Genomic DNA, 23,361 nt, shown 5'->3' on the forward strand with positions numbered 1-23,361 from the left:
GGCGTGGGACAGACTTTGTGGGCGTCGGGGCTCCGTGGCCGCGGGGGCGCACGTGGCTGCTGGGGGACCCCGGCTGCGGGGTTCCGTGGCTGCGGGGGGACACATGGCTGCAAGGGGACACATGGCTGCAGGGGGACACATGGCTGCGGGGGGACACATGGCTGCAGGGGGACACATGGCTGCTGGGGGACCCCGGCTGCGGGGTTCCGTGGCTGCGGGGGGACAGGTGGCTGCGGGGGGACACATGGCTGCTGGGGGACACATGGCTGCTGGGGGACCCCGGCTGCGGGGTTCCGTGGCTGCGGGGGGACAGGTGGCTGCGGGGGGACACATGGCTGCTGGGGGACACATGGCTGCTTGGGGACCCCGGCTGCTGGAGGTCCGTGGCTGTGGGAGGACCCACGGCTGCTGTGTGTCCACGGCTGCCGGGGCACACAGCACCTTCGGGCCACCTGTCCTCCCCTGCCTTTCCACGGGCGTCACGGCTGTGCTGGGGCGAGGAGGCAGGCCCAGGGCACCTCTGACATCCCCCAGCTGCTGGGGCGGGGAGGGAGGGAGGGAGGCTCCAGCCCCCGGCATCCGGTACCCGACAAAGATCTCGGGGTGGGTGGCGTGTAGTGGCGAGGAGCTCTCTCCACATCCTCTCCTCTGAGCGCGGAAAAGAGCCGCCACTACTTCGTGCCATGTGGAGGGGAAGGGCCCTGGGCGTCTGGGTGCTCCTTGCCAGCCTGGCCGTGGCCAGCTGGGGTGTCCAAGGTAAGTCCCCGGGGTGTCAGTCGCTTCCCACCGGCTGCTGCGGTGCTGCGCCCCACGGCTGAAACGGGAGTGGTGCCGCGCAGACCAGCGCAGTATGTGGAGACCCCCGGCGTGGCGTACCCGAGGGACCCCGGCGGATGGCGAGGCTGCAGCCATGCCGGTTGGGTGCTCACCGTGGTCCCTGGAGAATGCCAGCCCGTATTGCTTATACTGTGGGTGTCTCTGCGGTGCTGGGAGGGTGGGAAGCAGGTCCCCACAGCTTGCTGGGGTTGTCCATTGAGGCACCTTGACGTGAGGTTCATAAATGTCGATGGGGAGAAGGGAGCGGATCAGTGCAATGGTCCATGAGGACGGGATCGCTGTGACAACTCTGCCTGCCCTGGACCATTGCTGTCACAGTCCAGAACCGTGCACGTTACTCCCTGGCTATCTGCGATGGCTCAAACCTGCCTTGCAGTGACAGAGCGCATAAAGTTGCACTTGGCAGCGCCGTGGTGGTAGACGAAAGTAGCCACGGGCTTTGTGCCTGGCAGAAACACACAAGCAGGAGAGGCTGTACTGTGTACTCTGCTCCAGCACTCACCAAATAAGACAGGGAATTTACTCTCCATTTGCAAACTCTGCAGGTGATGCTTTTGGGCCACGGAAGCAATTCTGTGTAGTTTTTTGCATGCTTTTCACTAAAAATGTTTTTTTACTATTGGGTAAAAAAACAAATGGGTTTTTCCCTCCCCATTTGGGCTCGGTTCCTATCCCTGCTGGTGGAAATGTTCCACTTTCTGCTGAAACGTCTCTCACTGCAGTTGCACTTGAATACCAATGTGATCTGTGTGTGGGATGAGGGTCACACACATTCAGTCTGGAGTCCAGGTAGATGCCCCATTCCACTTAGCTTTCACTCTAAGGGAATTCGGATCTCTCAACTACCCAGAGCTGCACCAACGTAACCACCAGTTGAACACTGGACTACTTTTCCACTGGGTAGTCTGCTTTTTGCAGAGCTTTTTGTTTGCAGTGTCCTTTCCACTGCTCAGGGGACAGCCTAAGGTGATGGCCTCTACAACAGCCATCTCCATGAATGAGATCTCTTGAGTTGCGCACCACTGTGAGGGTGGAGAACTCAGCTGTGAAGCTCTCTGCTCTCCTTTTTTTTTTATAGGACAGAAAGTAATCGTGAAAGAAGCCAGTGGGAAGGTGTTCCTGCAATGTGTGGGCAGCCAAAGTGAAGTCATATGGAAGAAAGACGAGACTGAGATAGGAAACACAACACAGCTGGACTTGGGTGCAATTTACGATGATCCCAGAGGCATCTATACATGCGCAATGGGCGGAAAGTCAAGTGTCCCTCTCCAGGTGCACTATCGAAGTAAGTGTTGCAAGCCTGGTTTCTAGAGCCAGAACTGCTTGGAGTTTCCACCCAAGGAAATTTTTGAGGGAGCTACTGATTTCCCAGAGTTTGAGGGTGATTCCACCAGTTTGCAGAAGTCCTGACAGCTCCTGTGCTAGATTGCCCACAGGAACGGCCAAGCTTCACGTTCACTTGCATGCGGTGTCCTCAGGAGAGCCCTGTAGCCTCATTTAGTGCCATAACCTGGCACTCATTCCACTTCACTGCTAGCCACTCGCTGGCCCCGCTGTGGCCTGCTCTAAGTGCTGGGGACACGTGGCAGCTTGCACCACTGCCTTGGGTCACACAGCAAGCCAAACTTAATCCCTGGTCTCTTGCCCTGGGACTGGAGCCTGCCTGGACCAGCAGAGCTGGCTGAGTGCTTTGGGCTCACACTGGCCCTGACGGCAGGGTGGAGGCAGCCAAGGGGCAGGGTCCTGGTCATGGCCCTGCTTTCAGTGTTTGTGTCCTTTTGGGCTTCCAGTGTGCCAGAACTGCATTGAAGTGGACGCTCCCACCATCTCGGGGATCGTGGTCGCAGACGTCGTGGCCACCGTCTTCCTGGCAGTTGCTGTGTATTGCATCACCGGCCAGGACAAGGGACGCATGTCACGAGGTGAGAGGAGAGCCCCACTGGCTGCCCACAGGTGGGGACGGGAAGTGCCTGCGCTTCTCTGCATGGTACCTAGGGCCCACAGAGCCCAGTCACTGCAGGCAGCAGCCAGCACACAGCGTGTCTAGGGTAGGAATCCACATGAGTATTCCGTGTACCCCTCCTGCCCCTGGCTCAGCTTCCCGGGAGAAGCCATCGGCTGCACCAGGTTCACCAAAACATCATCCCAGGGACAGCAGCTAGTGGCACAGGAACATCTGAGGCCTTGCAGGGGCTTTCCACCAAGCCTCCCAGAGGAAGTAAAAGCACAGGGCTGAAAGCAGTGGGCCGCTTGGATTTGTTTGCAAATGTTTACCATGCTGCCCATGACTCCCCTGATCCTTGACCACCCTCTTTCTTCATTTAGCTTCTGACAGGCAGAACCTGATTGCCAACGAGCAGCTCTACCAGGTGAGCAGGGGTGCGCACATGCATGTGTGTGTGTGGGACACTGGGCTTCAGCACCTCTGTGCAGCGTGGGGCGGCACGGTGGGATCGGTGATGCCATGACAGCACAGCTGCTGGGGGATACTCGATGCCACAAGACACAGAGCTGCGTTGGAGATTGCTCTTTGCTGGGGTGATGCAGCCGCCTCCCCCTGAGTGGTCCAGAGGATGGGGCAAGCTCAGCTGCCCCCTGCCTCTTACTGTCTGGGGTTGTTAAGCTCTGTGTGCAGGGAGGGAAAGCTTGCCAAAAGCTTGGCAAAGGGAGGGCTGGGCCAGCTTCCCTGTACCCTCCCTCCCAGGGCTGGACAGACACAGTTGTAGCTCATCTCGCCTTTTTTTTCCTCCTAGCCCCTTGGCGAGCGGGACGATGGACAGTACAGCCGGCTGGCACCTGTCAAGGCCCGCAAGTGAAGTGGGAAGACGCTGGGACCCGTGGCTTCTTCACACCAGGAATGATATTACAGCAAAGTCACCACCAGTGCCTTCGTAAGCTCAGTGCTCGTAGAAGACAGTGCGGGTTTGTACCTAGAGAGCCCTCCAGCTCCTTGCCAGGATGGGCTGCTTGTAGCACTCTGCTTTTTCCGTGACCTGTTGCACTTCTGTATCCCTTTGATTAAAGATGAGCCTATCCCATAGCCTCCCTGCTCCATCAGTTGTGTTGCAGCCTGGGGAGCCCTGCGGTCGCTGGGGAAGGTGCACGCTGGATGCGATCTGCCTGGATCCTTGCAGAGCCACGAGGCCTGTCCCAGTAGGACACTGCTCTGCCAGTGCAGGCAGGTGCCCATGGCTGTGCCACCTCTCCGTGCCAGGATCCAAATAACATCCGGGTCCATTGCTGGAGTGGGGACACCGTGAGCACAGCGATGCTTAGCAAGGTCTGTGTCACCCCTGCAAAATGCCTGCGTGCCTCAGCCCCCTGCACAGAGCTGGGGGGCTAGCAGCAGGGAGGACAGGAGGATGTTTCCTCTGCACATGCAGGGTTTGGCATCTAATCACAGACTCCAAACCGCAGAGGCTTGCCGGGTCCCGGGCACCCAGCCAGCCTGCAAGTTGCCTCAGTGCTCAGAGGAGTAAAGCATAAGCAAAGCAGGAGGCTATGCTGGCTCTCCAGAAGAGCTTGCGGGGGCTGAGCCCAAAGAGGAAATGGAAACAGCACAGGGCACAAAAACTGCAGCAGAGACCGTGCAAAACACGTGGCAGCAGAGTTGGCCAGGCAGCGAGGGCCAGAGGTAGTCCGCGCTCCCCACACACATTCCACCTCTGCAGTCCACTGGAGAGTGACTCACCTTTGTGACCAGGCCAGGAATCTTTCACGGGGCATTCGGCAACCCCTTTTTCAGGCTCAGTAGCCATCCCACTGTGTTGAGTACAGAATGCAGTCGAACAAACTTTCAGAGCCTTTCCCATCTCAACTGCCCTTCCAGACTCTGAGCAGCACTGGGTCTTCCCACACCAACCCAGCTCTTCCGGGCAAGGTCCCCGCTCCCCAGCTCTGAGCAGAAACAGCTAACGTGGTCTGACTATGGCCAAAATGGCAGGCAGATAACAGACAGGATCAGCTAGCAGTTAGAAACCTCAGAAACCAGGTCACCCTCCATGTGCCAGTTGCACACACCTGTAGGTTGTTTTCCTGCTTTTCTAAGAATCTGGGTGACAGGCTTTAGAGAGCACCAGGCTGTGAATTGCATTGTGACTCAGTGGTACAAAGTAAGCACCGAAAGAGTTAACACTCAGTAAAGACTGGCCACAAATCTGTGACACGTCTGACACAGCAAACAACACAGAGGCTGTGCAAAGCTGTGGGTGCACCCCATGTACTCTTACAGGAATCAGTTTGTGATCAGCCTTGTGGACAGTGAACAAGAAAAGGAGGTGTTTTCCTATGGTGTTGGCTCTTTATGCGATGATGTTTTGCTCTTCACAGGAACCAAATAATATCTTAGTGTTTTTTTCTGCTCTAACTTGCAACAGTGAAGGGTGAGCCATTGCCATTGCAGGTAGAATATGCCAATACCTGTCTTTGGTCTGCAAAACCATCAGGGTAGGACCTCATAAAAAAAGTGACCACCAGACTGCCTAGTTCATAGCACTTCTGTCACAGTCAGTTCTAAAAGCAATGAGCAAAGGTGGCTAACCACACACAAAGAGCAGGAGAAACCCAGAGCAGAGTGGGTGGCTATGTTCTACACAAATCAAATACACAGCAGGGACAACATTTACAACTCATCTGTTTGTGAGAGGCTCCTCAGCACCTCACCCTTGGGAGGACAAAGAAATATTTCCGTAGTGCAGCTAAGCACAGAGGCAGAGAGATGTTGTCACTGGATGGGCGCTGATCCCACTGAGATAAGGAGAGCATGCGGTGGCACTGGTTGAGGCAAACACTAGGCAAACACGCAGCCCCATAAATGGTGGCAGAAGCATTGGGGTGTAGCTTGAAGCAAAATTTAGACCTCGTACACCCAGAGTGCTCCAAGCTTCTCACATCCCATTCATGGCAATGGGCTATATGGCTGGGCTGAGCAAGCATCCCTGGAACAGTGATGTCTTGCAGAAGCTGAGAACGTGGCCCAGAGTGGTTTTAGAGCTGCCGGAGGTTAGTGCTCTTTGTATCTTACAATCTCCCTCCTAGATGTGTAGCGCCTTGTATAGTAAACCCAGCTGTGCTGCTTTTAAAACCACATCCTGTAGGGTAAGCACAGCAATCTGAAGCGTGAAACTTGCTGGGTATACGTCTCCCCATGCTGAAACTCAAGGGTTAAACCACCCCCAGCCCCCATCTCTGCTGCTGTTTCCTTTCTTCAGAGCTGTTGCTCTGCAGAGCAACAGAAACATGGCTCACTTGGCCAGTGTTAGACCAGAAACGTTCCCAGGCATCACAGCACCTCTCGGGCCCTTCCCCTTAAGTTACTACCTGTCCCGTTGCTGCTGCTTTGGAAACCGCTGCTTTTAAAATCTGTATGTCGAGTGCATGGCACCTCAGCTATTTCACTCGCTCACAGACAGCAGCCCCAGTCCCATTCCCCAGCTCCCGTTTCCCCCAGCCCTGCTCTCAGGCCCTGCTCTCCTAGGCACAGTAGTGCATTTTTCTACGTGTAGTTGCCCCCCCGTTCGCTCCATCCTGGCACTGTCTGCTCCCAAACCCCTCAGAGGCTACTGCAACACAGACCCACAGAAGCTCTCACTCCTGATCTGGGAAATCCCCTTAACAAGAACTAGTTTTATTTAACAGAGACAAACCCACAGGGGAAATCTTTTCCAATGCATACCAGGTGGTGCTGTCTCCTATTTTATTAATATCCTACAGTTTTTACATGTCATACATAAATTTTTTATGCTTTTTTATGTACAAAAGTTAAAATGGATCTTTACCAATGGCAAAGCAGCCCACCATCTTTCTAACACAACCCAGGCAGAATTCAGGTTACAGAGCTGAAATGGGGAGAGAAAGAGCAGCAGCAAAGGACAAATCACAAGAATCTCTAAGAGCGATAGCTCTGGAAAATGAAACTCCACCAGCAAATGTACTTGTACACCCCTTAGGGTACAACACACTCAAAGAAATGTGTTTATCCTAGACTACACTATAGAATATCGGTAAAAATGGAGTCCATGAAGTCTCTGGGACAAGAAGGACAGCCTAGCAAAAGGGTTTGATGGTTTGATGCTCTCTTGGATTTTGTAGGTCCTGGGCTTTATCTCTGTGGCCCCAATGCATTCATTTCGATTCCAGCGAATAAGCTGTTTCAGAGCAAGAGTGCTCGTCCTTGGGCTGAGCAAAAGGGTCTGTGTTCCAATCTGGGAAACATGAAAATCCCTATTGTGCTGTCTCAGTCAGACTGCAAAGCTGATGTTCCTTGCTAAGTGGCGGTTCAAATCTTAGCTGAAATATCTAAGAGCCCCACTATTTAACGGCAACAAAGATTTAAGCCAAGCACCTAAATTTCCTAACAGGAGGCTTTCAGATGGCTTGGGAAGGTGCCCAATCCTTACGTGACCCTATGAGGATGCTCTGCTGAAGGTATGAAACATAAAGGTCACTGGTTGCAAAGTGGTACTCAGCCCCACTCAGTTCCTACAGAAGAAGGACTAGGGATGGACAGGTCGGGCTGCATGTACTGATAGAAGTGCTTCTCATTTTTTTAAAGGAAAACTGCTGCAATATTTTCATTCAAACCTTGAAGCTTGGCTTTTCTATGAAAATGTACCATTAAGGTTTTCATGTGCTGACCGCCTCTGTTACAGTCCTGGGCAGCAAAAGGAAGGTAGGCTATTAACATCAGAGCAGGACAAGGTCAGAGGCCATTCACTCTGAGAAGGACCTGCTCTTTGCCCACGAGCTACACAGGCATGGGGAGCAAGTGGAGGCACTCAGAGCGGAAATTAAAGGGGAGGGAAAACCTGGACAGGCAACTGGAGCAGAGAGAGAAGTGTGAGTGAAAAGGAGGCCAGGAACCACGGGTGAGGCTGCAGTTCTTTAATGAGAAGGAAAACTTCTCTTGCCAATGTGCTCATTTGTTTCTTGTCCCTAATGTCAAAACAAAGGCCAAAGGAAGACATCGGGGTGGGACGGCGGATGGCAGCAGGGCGCCTGTCCCGTGTAGCCGCTTGGCTTACCCCAAAACGCCTGAGCCTCAGCAGGCCTGCAGAAAACCGGTACCGAGCTGGGCAGAAGCACTTAGCCCCTCTGCTGCTGTTTCCCAGCCTGTTATCCGTGGGAATTTCAGAAGCCCCTGGATTCCAGGCCTGCATACACTTCCCGCTGGCCTTTCCGGATGGGCTGTGGGAAGAGCAGAGATGTTAGTTAGGGAATCCTTATTAACACACCCTCAAAACACCACCAGAGTCTCGGTCCACACAATACATGGAGAAAACCACAACAGAGGGAGCAGGCGTAGTGCTGCTCTGGTAGCCTGCACAAGAAGCTGCAGTTCTGCTCCCGACTCCTTGTGTCAGCACCAGGAGAAGGGGCTCCACCCTCACCACCTTTTTCCTCTGCTCCCAGGAAAGCCTGGAGGTTGACTGGATGCTTCTTCAAAGGAGCAAAAAGGATAAGTGCTACAGATTCCCAGCTCTGGCTACGCCTCCCCAACCAGCAAAGAGAGATGGAAAAAAAATGTAGGTTCTCCATACCTCATAGTCCGGGTTTGGAACAGGGGGAGGACGCTGCATCTTCTGACCTGCAACAGAGGTAAAGAGACGTCATCCTTGGTGATAATTCCTGTAAGACAGCATGAGGGACTTTCAGGGAGATGATCCCACGGTAATGCATACCATGGGTCAACTTGGATGGCTTTATTATGAGCTTAGAGCTTTTAAAGGCCCGACTGCTGCAGGCAGGAGGCCTTATCATAATTTCGGAGGAAATCAGCTTTCTTTTAGAAAGGGTAAATTTCTGGCTTTCCTGGCTGGGAAGAAATACTTCAGAACAAGAAGGCCCCATAAGCAGAGGCCCGGGCCACAGTTCCACGATATGGATACCAGATCTATACTCCTCTGCCTCAGCAAGCTGCACAGGCACGAGCACATCATCACAGTTCTGTTGAACCCAGTACACGATACGCACAGTAAGCACACAAGAGGGAACTTAGACATGCCGAAAGAGGCACATCAGCTTTGTAGAGGCAAGGGGAAAAGTGGCGATGCCTGATCTGCACAAAGCCCGGCTGGTGAGCACTCATGGTACTTGTCTGACAGACAGTGTCCTGGCACAAATGTCATCATCAGCACTTCTTGAACGAATCTGAACCAGCATCTTGAGGTCACCACCCTGCATCATTTTACCCCAGCATTTATAACCCAGGAGCCCCACTGCTGGACCCACTGGGTCACCAAACCATGGCCCCAGAAATGAAAACGTATAGTTTTAATAACACCACGATTTCTAATCACATCTTCTGTGTGTGGGCCTAATAATTGGTCTTTGATTGCCTGAGAGAAGCAGCTGAGCGGGCCAGGGCCAGGCTGGGTTTGCAACTACACTTGCAAGCTGAGCATCCGCCGTACAGAGTTTGCTTCAGCACAGAGTCAACACTGCTGCGCAGCAGCCTGTGAAATGGTTCCCTGTGCGCAGGAAGCCTTTGACACAACACGGCAGCCACACTCATCCCATACAAGAAGGCAGCCCGGAGCAGGAGATGTGGCAAGCAGGAGTGTTGTTTGGCGAGGTCTTGGAGGCTTGGGGGGAACAGAGGAGGCTCAGTCACTCGGTAGGGGCGAGTGCTTAATTTAGTGCTTAGCGGACATCATGGAAAGCAGAGATGCCTGAAATGGCTCTTACCTCGTGGCCGACCGCCAGCACTAGCGCTCGCTCTCCCCTTCCTGTCTTTGCTGAAGTAATAGACCAGAATCAGCACCCCGAAGGTGATGAGAAGATCTGCAGTGATGATCCCCGTCACTGCCAAGGCATCCAGCTCCTCGCAGTTTGCGCACACTGCCAGAAGGAGAGATGAAGGTGCTCAGAGACGGCACCATTCCTTTCCAGCACGGAAAGTCCAGGCCTCACTCATCTGCTTAGTGCTAGCAGAAAAGATACAGTTCTGGGTGGGAAGGAGAAAAGAGCAAACAGAGAGGAAGGGGGGGCGGCAGAGACTGTTCTATCCACCCCGCCATTTTGGTCTGCAAACAGGCACAGACCAGGGACTGGTGTGTGTAACCTCCTTCACTACCCTCTGCGGTTTGCATGGCCCGAGCCAGAGACTGCAAAACATCTCCTAGATCATTGCTCTCCTCTGCCTATGCTGGAGTCTAAGTCCTGAATGCAGAGCAGCAGCCCAAATTTCAAAAGGCTCAGAGGCTTAAATCACTCTGTCAGGGTGGGAGTAAACTCCCCCTGGTTGATGGGTCATAGAAACCAGGATATGTGCTCCAGATGGGAGGTTTCCACTCTGCAAGGAAAGAAATGCTTCTGGCCCTTGTGACAGACATTACTCTTGCCCTGTAGCACAGCAGAAGGCCTATAAAAAAAGATCATGCACTGTGTATGTGGGAACCATTGACATGCAACCAGCTTGAGGACAGAGGAAGAGAAAGGCATAGAGAGCAGGGAGATTCCTTTTGCCAAAAACATACTCTTGCACTCTTTTAATGCCCACACAATGCTGGAAGGGCCTCAGCAGAATCGCATTCACCCAGTCCAGCAGCACTGAAAGTTGGGTCTCAGGTCCTAATACCCATCACTGAAATGTATAGAGTTTATCTTTAGCCTGTAGACTGAGTGCTTTTTCACTCACCTCTGGCGTTCAGGTACATTTCATACTTCTTTCCATCTTTTGTACAACTCACATTGACAGGAGAGCTGTCATGGTTCTCTATAACATGCTTTGCATCCTTCTTAGCTTGGTTCACCCCATTTAACTCCCAGGATGTGGGATCACTGAAGGGACATGTGATTGTCACCGTGGTTCCGGAGATCTCCACCAGGAATTCTTTATCGGACGGTGGGCCCATGAGAAGGGAAATCAGCATTACAAATGGCTTCTGAGCAGGCTTCCCTGCCCACCCTTGATCCCACCATGACACTTTGCTCTGCCAAACCTTTGATTTCATGGTGTAATGTAAATTCCCTGTGTATGTGTCTTCTGCGTGCATGCTTTCCTTTAGTTTTTTACACTGATTCTTTGCAAAACACTAAATGGTATCAAAACACCATCGCATAGTGTTCAACTTTGTGTCAGAGAGCCTGGCCACCTGCCATTCATTGTTCTCTTTATCCATATGCTTGCTGCTCTCTGCAAATGGCCAACCCTGCTTGGAGACCACTAACAGTAATTAGGGGCAACTAGTTACAGCTCATTTTTCTGATCGGTGATGACAGCAGCAACTAACCAACAGTATTTTTTTCCCTCCTGAAATACTGCTTGAACTCAAATATTTCTATCTGTCTTTTAGTCCTCACCTGTGAGGCATCTGCAGTCTTTTTATCATGCTGAATAGTTAAGAATGCCGGTAAAATACACTTACCCTTCGGGTCTTCGGTATCGTCTGCAAAAGAGAGAACAGTAAGTGTTAACAAATCAGCCTGTTGTTACTTTACTCCTTGTGCTGTAAAGAAATGCCCAACCCTGCTTGGGGATCACTAGCAATAATTAGGGACAACTGACGACAGCCAGTTTTTCAAATCAGTGAGATCAGTAACAATTGATGAACAGGGAATGTTTCCTGTCCTACAATATTTACAAAATTCAAATATTTGCATTTGACTTTTTAGTCCTCACTTGTGAGGCATAGTTGGTCTTTTTATCATACTACATAGTTAAGAATGCTGGTAAAATACACTTACCCTGCTGAGCTGCGGTGCCAACTACAAAAGAAAGAACAGTAAGTGTTAAGTAATTTAGCTGCTGATATCATACACTTTTCCTACTTGAAGGAAATCCTTTCTGAACTCAGCTGCTTGAAAGAGATGTTTCTACTCCTCTATTTGTGCTAAAGGCATTAGAAGCATTCTGTTAGCTGAGACAGGATGTTGTTTTGCAATGAAGTCTTTTCCTTTGGAAGCCATCTTTAACACGGACTAAGGCAGAATGGAAATTTGAGTAATTTTCTGACCCAGTTTAGAAAAAGCGTTATTGCAAGCTGTACACCCAACAATTTTGCTTTATTATCATGGACTAAAGACTGCTGGAAAATCATGCCCACTTTCTGCAGTAAGAACCAGTGTCCTCTGCAGGAGTGTACTCACTGGAGGATTGGTCCCTCACACTTGATTTAACTCTGTAAAGCAGTTTATCTGTGTGATTTTTCTCTTGGTAGGAAACAAGTAGCTCCACTGAAGTCTCTGGAGCTGGAGTACTACAGAAACAGTTTTTAGGAGGTCTGAATCAGACTTGTGATTTGCTTTAAAGACATTTGTTGATAGAAAATAAGCAAATAAAGGAATGACCTGTATACATGTGCTCAGCGCTGTTGTCTCATCCCAGTAATTCTGGCTTTACAATAGGAGTTACTTGTAACAAAATTGTAGATTTGAAACTCCGCAGGCATAGGACTTGGCTGGAGAGAAGGTGACTTGATGCTTTTTTCTTTATAGAAGATGAATTTAAATTTGAAAAAAGAACAAGCCATTGCTAAACCAAATGTTTTCAATCTTCTCAAAGAATAGCAGTTGGTATTTGCAGCACATTGGCAGAGTAGCTGTAGTCCTAGTATAGTATCTTTTAATTATCTTTCAAACTTATCTCTCATAGTTACCAGGGGGTTTTTATAGTCTTTACAAATAGTCTGCACTTCATCCTAAACCAGCTTTCTAAATACTGGTCAGTTCAAACTGGTACCATGGAAATTGCTACCGCTCCCATGATATCACCGTGCATTGGAACTGAAGCTAGTTACCCATGATCACAAAACGGATTAAGAAAAGTGTATGAATAAAGCATAAAAAACAAAATTAAAACCACAGAACCTTATCACTCACATTGCTGCAGAAAGAAGTGCATCAAACTCCAACCCTGCTGCATGACGTTTGGAGACCAGGCGTCTTAGTGAATCAGCTAGTAAGGAAAAATTCACTAGGGACTTTAGGTTCTTTTCTCCAGCCTGAGAGCATCGGATTCCCATTTCTCTGTCCCTGCCCTCTGAAGGGATCGCTCACTCTGGAGAGCAGCAGCTCTACAGGCACTGCACATGCCAGTTGCAGATGTGGCTACAGGTACTTTGCAAAACCGATCGCACACCCCGATGCTTTCTGCTCTGCAGCCCCTGGGCAGCCACCCTCCTGGTCCCTGTGGGCTTCTGGCCAGCTGTACTCACCCATGCACAGTAGGAGTCCCAGGAGAGGCAAGGACTGCTCCAACCTCATCTTCGTATTCCTCCTTCTCTTGCTCTTCTCTACCACATCAGATTGGCATCACTGAGGCTGGCTGTGAGGGAAGAAAGAAGACATTGCCTTTTCAAGTTCTCTCTTACAAGAAAGAGGCCCAAGACTTTTTCCCAGAATTGTGTACAGCAATGAACTGAGCAGTGCTGGGGAGACTCACTGTTTCCAGTGAAACCTGCAAGCAGGCAAGAAAGATAGAGAACACGTTTGGTAAAATGAGCCCATGTCAGGAAGTGCGGAGGCTCAAAACGTCTTCACGGAACGTCATTGACAGCAAGGGGTGGCTGCTCTGCACCAGCCCAGTTTGAGTTTCCGGAGACCTGTTGTAACTGCCCAAGGAGCAGCAGGAGAGAGAACCGAGCCTGGATCAGATTTGCCATCAGGACCTTCCTAACAACTTTTCAAAGTGAGCGTTTCTAAGTTCAAACTACTGCAAGCAATTTAACATAGCAAGGGAATAAACAAAGGAACCAGAAATGCTACAAGAAGCTCAGCACCTAGAAACACTGTACAGCCAGCAGAAATGAGCCTGTAAGTGCCAGGCTGTAAAACCTGGGGGGTTTAGTCACTGATGATGCAATCTAGACTCTGCTTTTGTTATTTCGCTCTAACAGAACCCATTTATTCCTGCTGCCTCTTCAAGAGTGGCATTTGCCAGCTCCTCACCCAGACTTGCCTATCCGCACATACTGACAGTGCGGAGCACAGCAAAAGCGGTGGCTAAGCACCGCAAGCCTGGCTGCAAACCTCTGACCTGAAGCTAACACTCTGCTCCCAACAGATACTCGATGACATGCTCTCCTGCTAGGAGGGAACTTGCTTAACTGTGTTGCTGTTTCTCTCCAGTTTCAATATAAGACTGCAAAAGCTAGTCCGCATTTTCATGCAGCATTCGTACTCACGTTACAAATGGCACCTACAACAAAATCAGCTTTATTTCTTTAAATGACATTTAGGCTTGTCTGTTCACCAGTCTAGCAGCCCTCTCAAGGGAGAAGGCTGAGGCTGTTTGGAGTAAGCCTGTGTCTCTCAAGCTGCTGAAAGCAGAAGGGAACATGGTGCCGCAAAGCCGTCCCGAAAGCCTGAGACACGCTTCCGTGCCCAGCCGGGAGGAGTCCAGACCTTGTGCTCAGAAGACACCTCTGGACTCAGAGGACCCTGCTCAGAAGACACTGGCTCACCCGGCGGCTTTGCAGCGCCTCCTGTAAGGGAGCTCTGCCCGCGGGGTGGGCAGCCCGAGCAGCAGCGGCCTGGTTCCACTAGAGGGGGCTCCTACCCCTTCCAGCGCTCTGCTCCCACGCCGGCTGCTCTTGCCAGACTTGGACGGTGGGGCGGGCAGAGACCTCCACGGGACGGGGCAGCGGCCTTTCCAAGCTTTGCTTCCAGCAGCGGTGCTGGCATGAACGAAGTGGGAACGCACCGTCTTTCCCTTTCCCTCTGCTTGAAGCCTACAGGGGTGGCAGAGCTGCTTATAACGGCTGTGAGGATTTGAGGGCACGCGTCCCAAGCAGACCTTGCGACGCCAGCCGAGGCTCCCTTCTTCCCCAAGGACGCACCTGCCGCACATATCTCGAGGGACTCCTTTCCAGGTGCCTGGGAGGGTGGAGCTGGCTTCTTGCTCCTTCCCAAGAGCTCACCATGTAATGACATGGCTAATGATAACGTTGTAGGCCCTTATTTCGTTTATTGAGGCGCTCTCTTCAGCTGTCCGATCTTTTTTTTACTTATTTCTGTTTCAAAATGAAAACTCAGGAATTTTTGTTACTAGTAAGGGTGCCAGGGCATGGCCTTCTCTTAACAGTTGGGGTCAGCACGTTTTGAAACGAGATGTTGAAGGTTAGTGAAAGTCTGCAAGTAAAGAGCGGAACAGACCCTCTTCCCAGACCTGTGCGTTACACAAATGTCATCTTAAGTGAGAGCCAGTGGTGGTGTTTCGTGGCCAGAGTGGCCAAAGTGCAGTTACAGCAAGAAACACGCTTGTCCTACCGGACTCTGCATGGGCTGCCTGAGGATAAGAAGTTGCTGCTTTGCAGAAAGACGATTGCAGGAGGTGGCAGGAAATTGCCTGCTGAGCACTGCCTTACAGATACTCGAAACAAAAATCTGAAAAGGCAAAAGTATCCTCGGTTTGCAAACCAACCAACCAAAGAACCCCAGCCTAATAAGTGTTTAGGATGGCAATGAAAGCATAGATGTTTTGTAATAGTAACTGAGTAGAAATGTGGGGAGATGCAGAAGGGTTAGCATGTGGCTAAATTATTCCCATGAAAAGAGAGATCTGGTATCTCAACGCTATTAGCAGAGACGTGTTAGTAGAAACAAGATTCTCTGTGCTGTTCCATGGACAATCCGTGAGACTGATGGCCTCGGTGCTTTTTTACATTGCCAGATTTGTAACTTGAAGTTTAAAAGTTAAAAATAAATTCAGTATTCCCCTCAGAAACTGCTGCGAGCATGTTACAACAGCAGATGGGAGGAGAGTTGTCCACATGGTTACTCATTGGCAGGAAGTCTGAGAGTCCTGCTGCTGCCCCCTTTCCATCAAAACCTTGTTCTGGCCAGTCCGGACATCCTCTTGGTGTGTCGCAGGTAATCCAAAACATCCCAGTCGTAGCCCACGCTGCTGCACAGCAAGACTGCCTTCACTCTGCACCTTAGCTCTGAGCTGAAGGGAGTCCTTCAAAACACCCGGAGGTTAGGGCATCCTCCCTGTCCCTGCCTTGGCACCACTGCGAGGGAAATTAGCATCAGTCGCAATGAAAGTTCATAACCTGGGATGACTTTTTGGAACTAGACCATGGACCAAACACAAACACAGCCACAGCCAGCGTCAGGTTCTGCTGTTAAAGTGATTTATGGTCTTCAAATGCAAACATCCTTATTTTGCCAACCCACATGCACATCTCAGTTTCATGCTCTCACAACTGCTACGTGCCTCCAGGAAAATATTTTGTGTTGCACTGAGTTTCTTTCTCTAGCACCTTGTGCTGCTTGTGAAGCACAGTGGGGTTTCCCCAGCTGTGCCTGGACTACCACCGGGCTGGACTTATGTCCAATGTAATTGTCTTTTGACTTTTCCAAGAACGTCACAAGTCTCCCAATTCTCCTGCAGGATGGCTACAACTAAGTAACATTAAAATGATCACTTCATTTTACTGTGGGTAGCTGTGTTTCATAGGACATTTCCATGCTCTGGATGTGTGCTCACACTGCTGCCACAGACTGTCTGTTTTGGGTTGCTTTTTTTGGATTGTTTGCAGGATTTTGCCAAACAAATGGCCCTCATTCCTTCAGGCTATCTGTAAACACCTTGAGGCAAATTTTCTTTGAGGAGCAAAATTACCTGCCAGGAGAGGGGAGGGGTTTCAAGTGGAAGCTGGGAGGAGGGATGATTGCAACACAAAAGAGCAAAGGAGTATGGGAAGCAGAAGAAATTAATCTTACCTTGAAAATCTCTTTTACGCAGACATGAGCTGTGCTGGCCACACCTTGCCTTTCAGTGCAAGGGCAGGGAGTGCTCTCTGACTCCAGCGGGAAGGAGTGCGCACATTGCTTTGCAGGCCAAGCTAAGAGAAAGGCATTTGCTCTGCTGTGCTGGGAAGGCTTTGAGAAACTCATCTTTCATCTGGTTATCGAGACCCTGAAACGAATTTCTCTTTCTGGGACTGCTCAAGCTGTGGAGTACGGACTTGTCTTCCCAATGTGTGGCCCCAGCTGGCTGGGAGCTGTGCTCTTTCTTGGGGTACAGCTCCGAGGTAAGGAAACCTGGCACTGTCTGGCCTCAGTTGCCATCTTGACTTTCCTCTTCTGATCCTTTCACTATTGTCCTCATTAAGGCAGCGACTTTATAGGAGTCTCAGATACTTGTGGATGATTGCTGTGATTATTTCTGTCCAGGGTTCACTGCAAGCAACACAAAGTGATTGAGTTTCTTCGACAAACAGGTTTAGGTGTGTGTTCAAGCGGAAGAAGAACACTGATTTCATTCTGAGCTCTGCTTACACATCTTTTTCTCTCCTGCCAGGAAGCTGGACTTTACTCCTAGATGGTTTTTTTCACTATCTTTGTTACTAGACAATCAGAGATTGTTAAGCAGCACTGGGTTTAGATCCTTTACACAGCAATGATTCCAGATCGACAACAATAACCTCGCTTGAATTTTCTGTGGTTTATATCAATATACCTGGAATCTAAGAACACTGTGTCCTCCTCTCCCAAATGCATCAGCAGACAGATACACTCGGTAATCTCTCTTGAAAAAAGTATTTTACACATTTCCCACAGCTGTTCTTTTAAAGGAGTTTAAAAAGAAACAATTTGACACTAAATCTTTGGATGAGAAACAGGATCTCTGCCCATGAAGTTTTCAAATGTGAACACCTTCAATGTTTTGGCATTTCAAATCTTTTCTCCTTTGAGGAAAAAAAAATAATTTGGCAAGGAAGTCTTTGGTTATACATTATTTTAAAATACAGGAAATTTATTGATCATCTGTATTATGAAACCGTATTTTACAACCCCAGATAAGCTTTTTTTTTTGCTTGAATCACTCTGGGATGAGTTAACTCATCTTCCTAAAGTGACAGGAAATTATTAATATTATCTTTTTTTCTGCTGGGTTAGTTTGACCAGTGCATAAAAGGAAACTAATGGGAGCACATGATCAGGAACAGGGAGGACTGTCCCTTTCAGCAGCAGCAGCAAGATTTTTAGCTCAGCACTGCTGTTTTGTGGAAAGGGACCCACTAACTCGGGGAGCTAAAGTGGACAGGCAAGCCACACAGCAGTCGCAGGGAAAAGAGTCAGAACTTGCAGCACCACCGCTTTGGTAGCACCACTCTGCCAGAGTGATTGAACTCTGTCTGGAACGGCAGGGCAAGCCAGAGGACAACTAGGGCTGAGGGTGAGAGGCATCTTCACCAGCAACCCTTTGGTTTTCTTAGTTTTCATTTTTCTTCTCTCTGTGCTTTGATGCTCTCTCTCTCTTGCTGGTTGTCTCTTAGGGTAGTCTAACTCTATGCTAACGTATTTTTAAAGTGGCAGCTGTTGTGGTTTGGTTAACAGAGAATGTTTCTTTGACAAACAAATGCTGACAGATTTACCTTGAGGATTTCCTGTAGAGTTCCTCAGCCTGACTATATTTGACTATAGTTGTCCAGCTGGGCTATTAACCTTCTAACAGGCACTTCATGCATCAATAAGAGCAGTTTTCACCATAGTGTGTGTGACAGTCAGGCTGGTAATACAAAGTTTATAAAGGAAAGTTCTAGCATCGGACATAGAAATTGTTTATTGGGGCTCAGCAGTCCTACTTGGAAGGGCAGGACTGCTTTTCTGAAGAAATCTGCTTGGGGAATTGAGTGCAGTAGAGTGCACTCACTTTTGAAAATGTGACCCAGACAAGCACATGAAAAGTTACATAGTTTGGTGCCAGTCAGGAGCAAGCGTGTATTTAAGGAGAGGTGGCATTTACACCAGCACTGTACCTCCTAGATGTCAAGTTTGCTCATGCCTGAAGAGAGACATTTCTCCCCCAAAACAGTCTATTGTCCCTATAGGCAAGTCCTTCTCAGTGGTCCTTTCTCAACCAGTTATCAAATCTGTAAGCGTTTACCTGTGCAGCCACAAAACTACAAAGAAAGCACCGTACCGGCAGTTCAGATGAATGCAAACTCCCTTGAAACCAGCACTGTGCAGCTTGCCTATCAACTGACAAAATCCACAAAGCGCAGGGGATCTCTTGGATTCTGCACAGGCAGGATCACCTCCCTCACCTCATTACATCCACGTGCTTAGACTGTCAGGTTAAGATATCGACAGGGATAGATAAGGCAGGCTCCTGCATAGATTAAATGCAGATAAGGAAAAGTGATGAGCTTACTCCTAGACAATACTTTTCTTTACCTCTAACCCCTGCTGTTTTCCCTGCAGCACTGTGGCCTGCGGCAGCCGTGCAAGTTCACACTTCCAAGGAGGTGGATGCTGTGAACGGCACTAACCTGCGGTTAAAATGCACCTTTTCCAGCAGCAGCCCTATTAGCCAGCACCTGTCAGTGACCTGGAACTTCCAGCCCGAGGACCTGAGCTCTCATGAGCCAGTGAGTGAGACCTTTACACTCCATTTTGCAGATGCACACTTGCCCTAACAAACCGATCCCAAGGGTAAGCCCAGTGTCTGCGACAATTCCAGGTGTGGGCATGGGCAAGCACAGCTGAAATGCACATGTACATCTCGGGCCTCTTCTCTGCTACTCATAATGATTACTCTGAGCAAGAAGGTTTTTTTACAGACCCTGGCTAAAGGAACATTGTTTATGTTTACTTTTGGGTAATCAGCGTTACTATATCCAGGCCCTCATCAAACCATGTCTGCTTATACCACAGCTGAACGCTGTGTCTTAGCTGACATCCTGCACCTGACGCAACTTACAGAATGTTTTGCCTTGGCCAATGTGGCAGGGCAAGCAGGTAGTACTGCCTGTAACTGAAAGACTGCTGAACATAGCCTAACGAAGCCTCAGGCCTGAGCAGGACAGAGCTGGCACGGCTGCTGGAGCAAAGGCACTATCTTTTGAAGTGGTCTGAGAGTTCATGGGAGAGTGCCTGGGCCAACACAGCTCTCCTCAACTTAGGCCACGTGCCTCAGCCGCTGCCACTCCATTTGCACGTGCTGCTTCCATCACAGAGACTGCACAGTGCATAGGAATGACAGCTTCCTCTCTTTCTTGTAGGTATTTTATTACCTGAAGGAGCCCTACAAGCTGTCTGCTGGACGGTTCAAAGAGCGAGTCACCTGGGATGGGAATATTGAGCGCAATGATGTTTCCATTGTTATCTGGAATTTGCAGCCCACTGACAACGGGACATTCACCTGCCAGGTGAAGAACCCACCAGATGTTGATGGCACAATTGGTGAAGTGCGACTCAGAGTTGTGCAGAAAGGTGAGAGGCCAAGAACCCCACCAGGTGTCATGTGAATTTAGATAGATAGTGCGAAGCATTGGCAGGTCTTCCTCCACATTTGGGAAAATGTATGGAATAAATGGGATTATAAAGAGAAAGCATGAGGGTAGTTAATGGATACAAGGGAACAAGGAGCTGAGGAAAGGCTATATTCAGGGATACAGGTTCCCAGCCTCATACCAAGACCCCCCTGTGTGCCCCTCTTGTTCATTTATCGGTTTCTCTCCATGCAGTGCATTTCTCAGAAATCCACTTCCTGGCAGTGGCTATTGGGTCTGCTTGTGTTCTGATGATCATTGTGGTGACAGTTGTGATTATCTGTCGACATCATCGGAGGAAAGCGCAAGAGAAGAGGATCGAGGTGGCAGACACTGAACTGTAAGGACAGAGGAGAGAGAGAAAGGCTTCTGGGAAAGCTTGTCATATATATATCTTCGTAGCTATTCTGAATCATTGGCTTGGACCTTACAATAAGCGTCCACAATGCAAAACTGCCAACACAATTAGCAATTATTGGCTGCTTACTTGCAGTCAGAACAGAGCCCCAGGATGAACGAGCTTTCGAGTCCTCATTTTGCTCTTGTTCTTCACGGTGGCTCCTCCTTCAGAGAACGACCCAGCTGGTGAGGTGGTAGTTGGCAGAAGATCACTCTGTTCTTTCCTCCATGAACCTGACACTGTGGTCATTGTATGTAGCACACTTGTTATTTTATCATAAAACTTCTTCTTATATGTTATGGATGTTACATTTGACTCAGAACATGATTCTACTGCTCAGGATATCTGATGCTGATTTGGGCTTTTTTTCTTCTCCCTTGCCCTCCCTTTTTTTTTATAACAGTAGAGAAAAGGAGAATCTGAAGATTGGAGAAGAAAAGGAAGCCAGTCCATTAGAAGACTAGAGGTCTTTGATGGTATATACAATACAGGTATTCATTCAAAGATTCTCTAATTCATGTCTCGGTGTTACTGCAGACTTTCTAAGACAGTTTTACTTAGGTATTTCACTTCTGTTCACAGTCAACAGGTCATGGTAGCCATAAGCAGAAACAACTGAGACCACAGCCACACTTTGCTCTTGAGGAGCCTTCACAGACAACTGAACAGGCAGTGGAGACAGAACTGCCTCTTAACTATAGAAGAGATTTCTCCACCCTAGTGTTGAGGATCATTTGTAGGAAAGCTAGCTGTTGTTTCTGCTTTCCATGACATGCCTGTTTTGTGGATAAAGAGGAACGAATTAATTTCCTTTCACCAGTTTTGAGTCTGCTTTTTGATTCATTTATTCTTTATTGTTTTAAAACGGCTACAGGAAGGCTGAAACCATTTCCAGATTTGCTGGCTTTGCTGAAACATTTCAGCATAGTTTTTACCCACTCAATATCTGAGATCAGCTGTTGCCTCCATTATTTTAATTTTCAACAATAACCCTGAGTAATGAATCTGCTTTGTTTTTCTTATAATCTTTCCTCTTAGGTACTTCTAAAGCAGATGGTGAAAGCTTGTAATTTCAGATGTTAGAACAAAGCTGAATTACAGACGCATCATGCTGTGAGTGTGGCATCCCTGCTCAACCTGAAATTCTTGCAAGGAAAGAGAATGACATTAACATAAGTGGTATATTTCCTTCATTGAAGCAAAGGAGGAGGAACTTGCCCCATGAACAAGGACCTTTCCTTAATCTTCACACCTGCAGAATGTGAAGAAAGCTACTCTGAAGATTGAAAAAATGCCGAAAGATTTGAACACAATGCCAAGATACCTGGCTGGACAGAGGTTTTTAAAGTGTCTGAGCAGACACACTTTTGCACCTTAAAAATCACCAGGTGCATTTATGTTGCCTTATTTTTCCTCCCTCAAAATCAAAATCCTCTCTGATGTCACTAAAATGAGGACTGACTGCATGAGGGATCAGAGGAGCAGCCAGTTGCTACAATGTACTTTAAATCTCTTTGCTGCTTTAAATGGGAAGTATTACAGTTTGGGAATGTATGTTGTTTCTTATTAGGGATAACGTTTACCAGCGAGTGCGTTTTTCATATTGATCTCTTGCAGCCTCAGTAGGCTTTGTAACTACGGTAGCCGAAGACACTGCCTTCTGCTGTGCAGCACGTGGCCAGGCACGTCGGCAGCTCCCCTCCTTTTATCACTCTCGCTCTGCGGTACGTCCCAACGCTGACCTCCTTTCCCCTCGGCTCTCCAGCCCCGCTCCCTCCCTTCCCTCCGAGGGAGCATGCCAGCCACTGCCAGGCGGGACGCTTCTTTCCGCAGTTCAGCGGCCTTACACCCACCATTGCAGGTGCCCTGAAACTTTGGCTGGGTTCAAGCAGCAGCTGCTGGGTTCAAGCTCAGAGACTGCCGTGAGCAAGCGATGCTCTGATGGTGTGCTGTCCCACCACCGTCTGGTGTGGTAGCATCACTCAACGGCTTCTAGCACGGTTCAGACTTCCAACAACAACGCCAGTATCTTGCTTTCTCTGGGTGCTGTTTATTGCCCAGGTGATCACCAGCGTGTACGTCCATAGACTTAGTCTCTCTAAGGCAAACAAGCTCAACATGACCCAGCAATGCGTGCTCACAGCCCAGAAAGCTCCCCTCTGGTGAGACCCCACCTGGAGTACTGCGTCCAGCTCCGGGGTCCCCAGGACAAGACAGACATGGACCTGTTGGAGCAAGTCCAGAGGGGGCCATGAAGATGATCTGAGGGCTGGAGCACCTCTGCCGTGGAGACAGGCTGAGAGAGTTAGGGTTGTTCAGCACGGAGAGGAGAAGGCTGCGGGGAGACCTTAGAGCCTCCTTCTAGTCCCTGAAGGGGCTACAGGAAAGCTGGAGAGGGACTGGTGACAAGGGCAGGGAGTGACAGGACAAGGGGGGATGTCCTTAAGCTGAAGGAGGGGAGATTTACATTAGATATGAGGAAGAAATTCTTCCCTGTGAGGGTGGTGAGGCCCTGGCACAGGTTGCCCAGAGAAGCTGTGGCTGCCCCTGGCTCCCTGGAAGTGTTCCAGGCCAGGTTGGATGGGGCTTTGGGCAACCTGGGCTAGTGGAGGGTGTCCCTGCCCATGGCAGGGCGGTTGGAACTAGATGGTCTTTAAGGTCCCTCCTAACCCAAACCGTTATGTGATTCTCTGAAATAAAGCCCCAAACGATTGAAACCATAGAGCTGTTACAGTATTTAACCAGCACCAAATCAAAACATCAGCCTGTTTGTTCAAAGAGTATCTTTATGACTTTATAACTCTACCTGTAATGTGCTGGGCACATTATCTGTTTGTATATTTTCATTTTCAATCAAGTGTGTCATAAATAAACACGCCTTGTGGACAGCAGTGACTGTGT

The 23,361-nt window shown here is 49.4% G+C and overlaps 3 protein-coding genes across 5 annotated transcripts; 2 read left to right on the top strand and 1 right to left on the bottom strand.

The window, feature by feature from the left end:
* The first annotated feature begins 4 nt into the window (after positions 1–4).
* Positions 5–3,877, top strand: LOC104629353 (T-cell surface glycoprotein CD3 gamma chain). The gene is made up of 6 exons (XM_075774340.1): positions 5–85; positions 314–756; positions 1,916–2,122; positions 2,628–2,759; positions 3,163–3,206; positions 3,591–3,877. The coding sequence occupies exons 2-6, from the start codon at positions 684–686 to the stop codon at positions 3,651–3,653; spliced, it is 519 nt and encodes a 172-aa protein (XP_075630455.1). The 5' UTR covers positions 5–85; positions 314–683; the 3' UTR covers positions 3,654–3,877.
* Positions 3,878–6,518: 2,641 nt separating this feature from the next.
* On the bottom strand, positions 6,519–13,276 carry CD3E (CD3 epsilon subunit of T-cell receptor complex). 2 transcript variants are annotated; one of them, XM_075774477.1, is made up of 6 exons: positions 13,220–13,276; positions 12,973–13,102; positions 10,475–10,669; positions 9,523–9,675; positions 8,376–8,422; positions 6,519–8,022 (listed from the first exon to the last, which is right to left on the bottom strand). In XM_075774477.1, exons 3-6 carry the CDS (start codon positions 10,491–10,493, stop codon positions 7,966–7,968), a joined length of 276 nt encoding a protein of 91 aa, XP_075630592.1. In that variant the 5' UTR covers positions 10,494–10,669; positions 12,973–13,102; positions 13,220–13,276; the 3' UTR covers positions 6,519–7,965. The 2 variants fall into 2 exon arrangements, with proteins under 2 accessions (XP_075630592.1, XP_010297849.2); XM_010299547.2 differs by lacking the exons at positions 12,973–13,102; positions 13,220–13,276 and having other exon boundaries at positions 10,475–11,060.
* Positions 13,277–14,470: 1,194 nt separating this feature from the next.
* Positions 14,471–23,351, top strand: MPZL2 (myelin protein zero like 2). Of its 2 annotated transcripts, XM_075774476.1 has the most exons (7): positions 14,471–14,648; positions 16,526–16,814; positions 18,991–19,157; positions 19,791–20,001; positions 20,256–20,400; positions 20,864–20,951; positions 21,499–23,351. In XM_075774476.1, the coding sequence occupies exons 2-6, from the start codon at positions 16,760–16,762 to the stop codon at positions 20,922–20,924; spliced, it is 639 nt and encodes a 212-aa protein (XP_075630591.1). In that variant the 5' UTR covers positions 14,471–14,648; positions 16,526–16,759; the 3' UTR covers positions 20,925–20,951; positions 21,499–23,351. The 2 variants fall into 2 exon arrangements, with proteins under 2 accessions (XP_075630591.1, XP_010297850.1); XM_010299548.2 differs by lacking the exon at positions 14,471–14,648 and having other exon boundaries at positions 16,469–16,814.
* The last annotated feature ends 10 nt before the right edge of the window (positions 23,352–23,361 follow it).

This window comes from Balearica regulorum, chromosome 23, assembly GCF_011004875.1.
Source record: "Balearica regulorum gibbericeps isolate bBalReg1 chromosome 23, bBalReg1.pri, whole genome shotgun sequence".
Taxonomy (NCBI): domain Eukaryota; kingdom Metazoa; phylum Chordata; class Aves; order Gruiformes; family Gruidae; genus Balearica; species Balearica regulorum.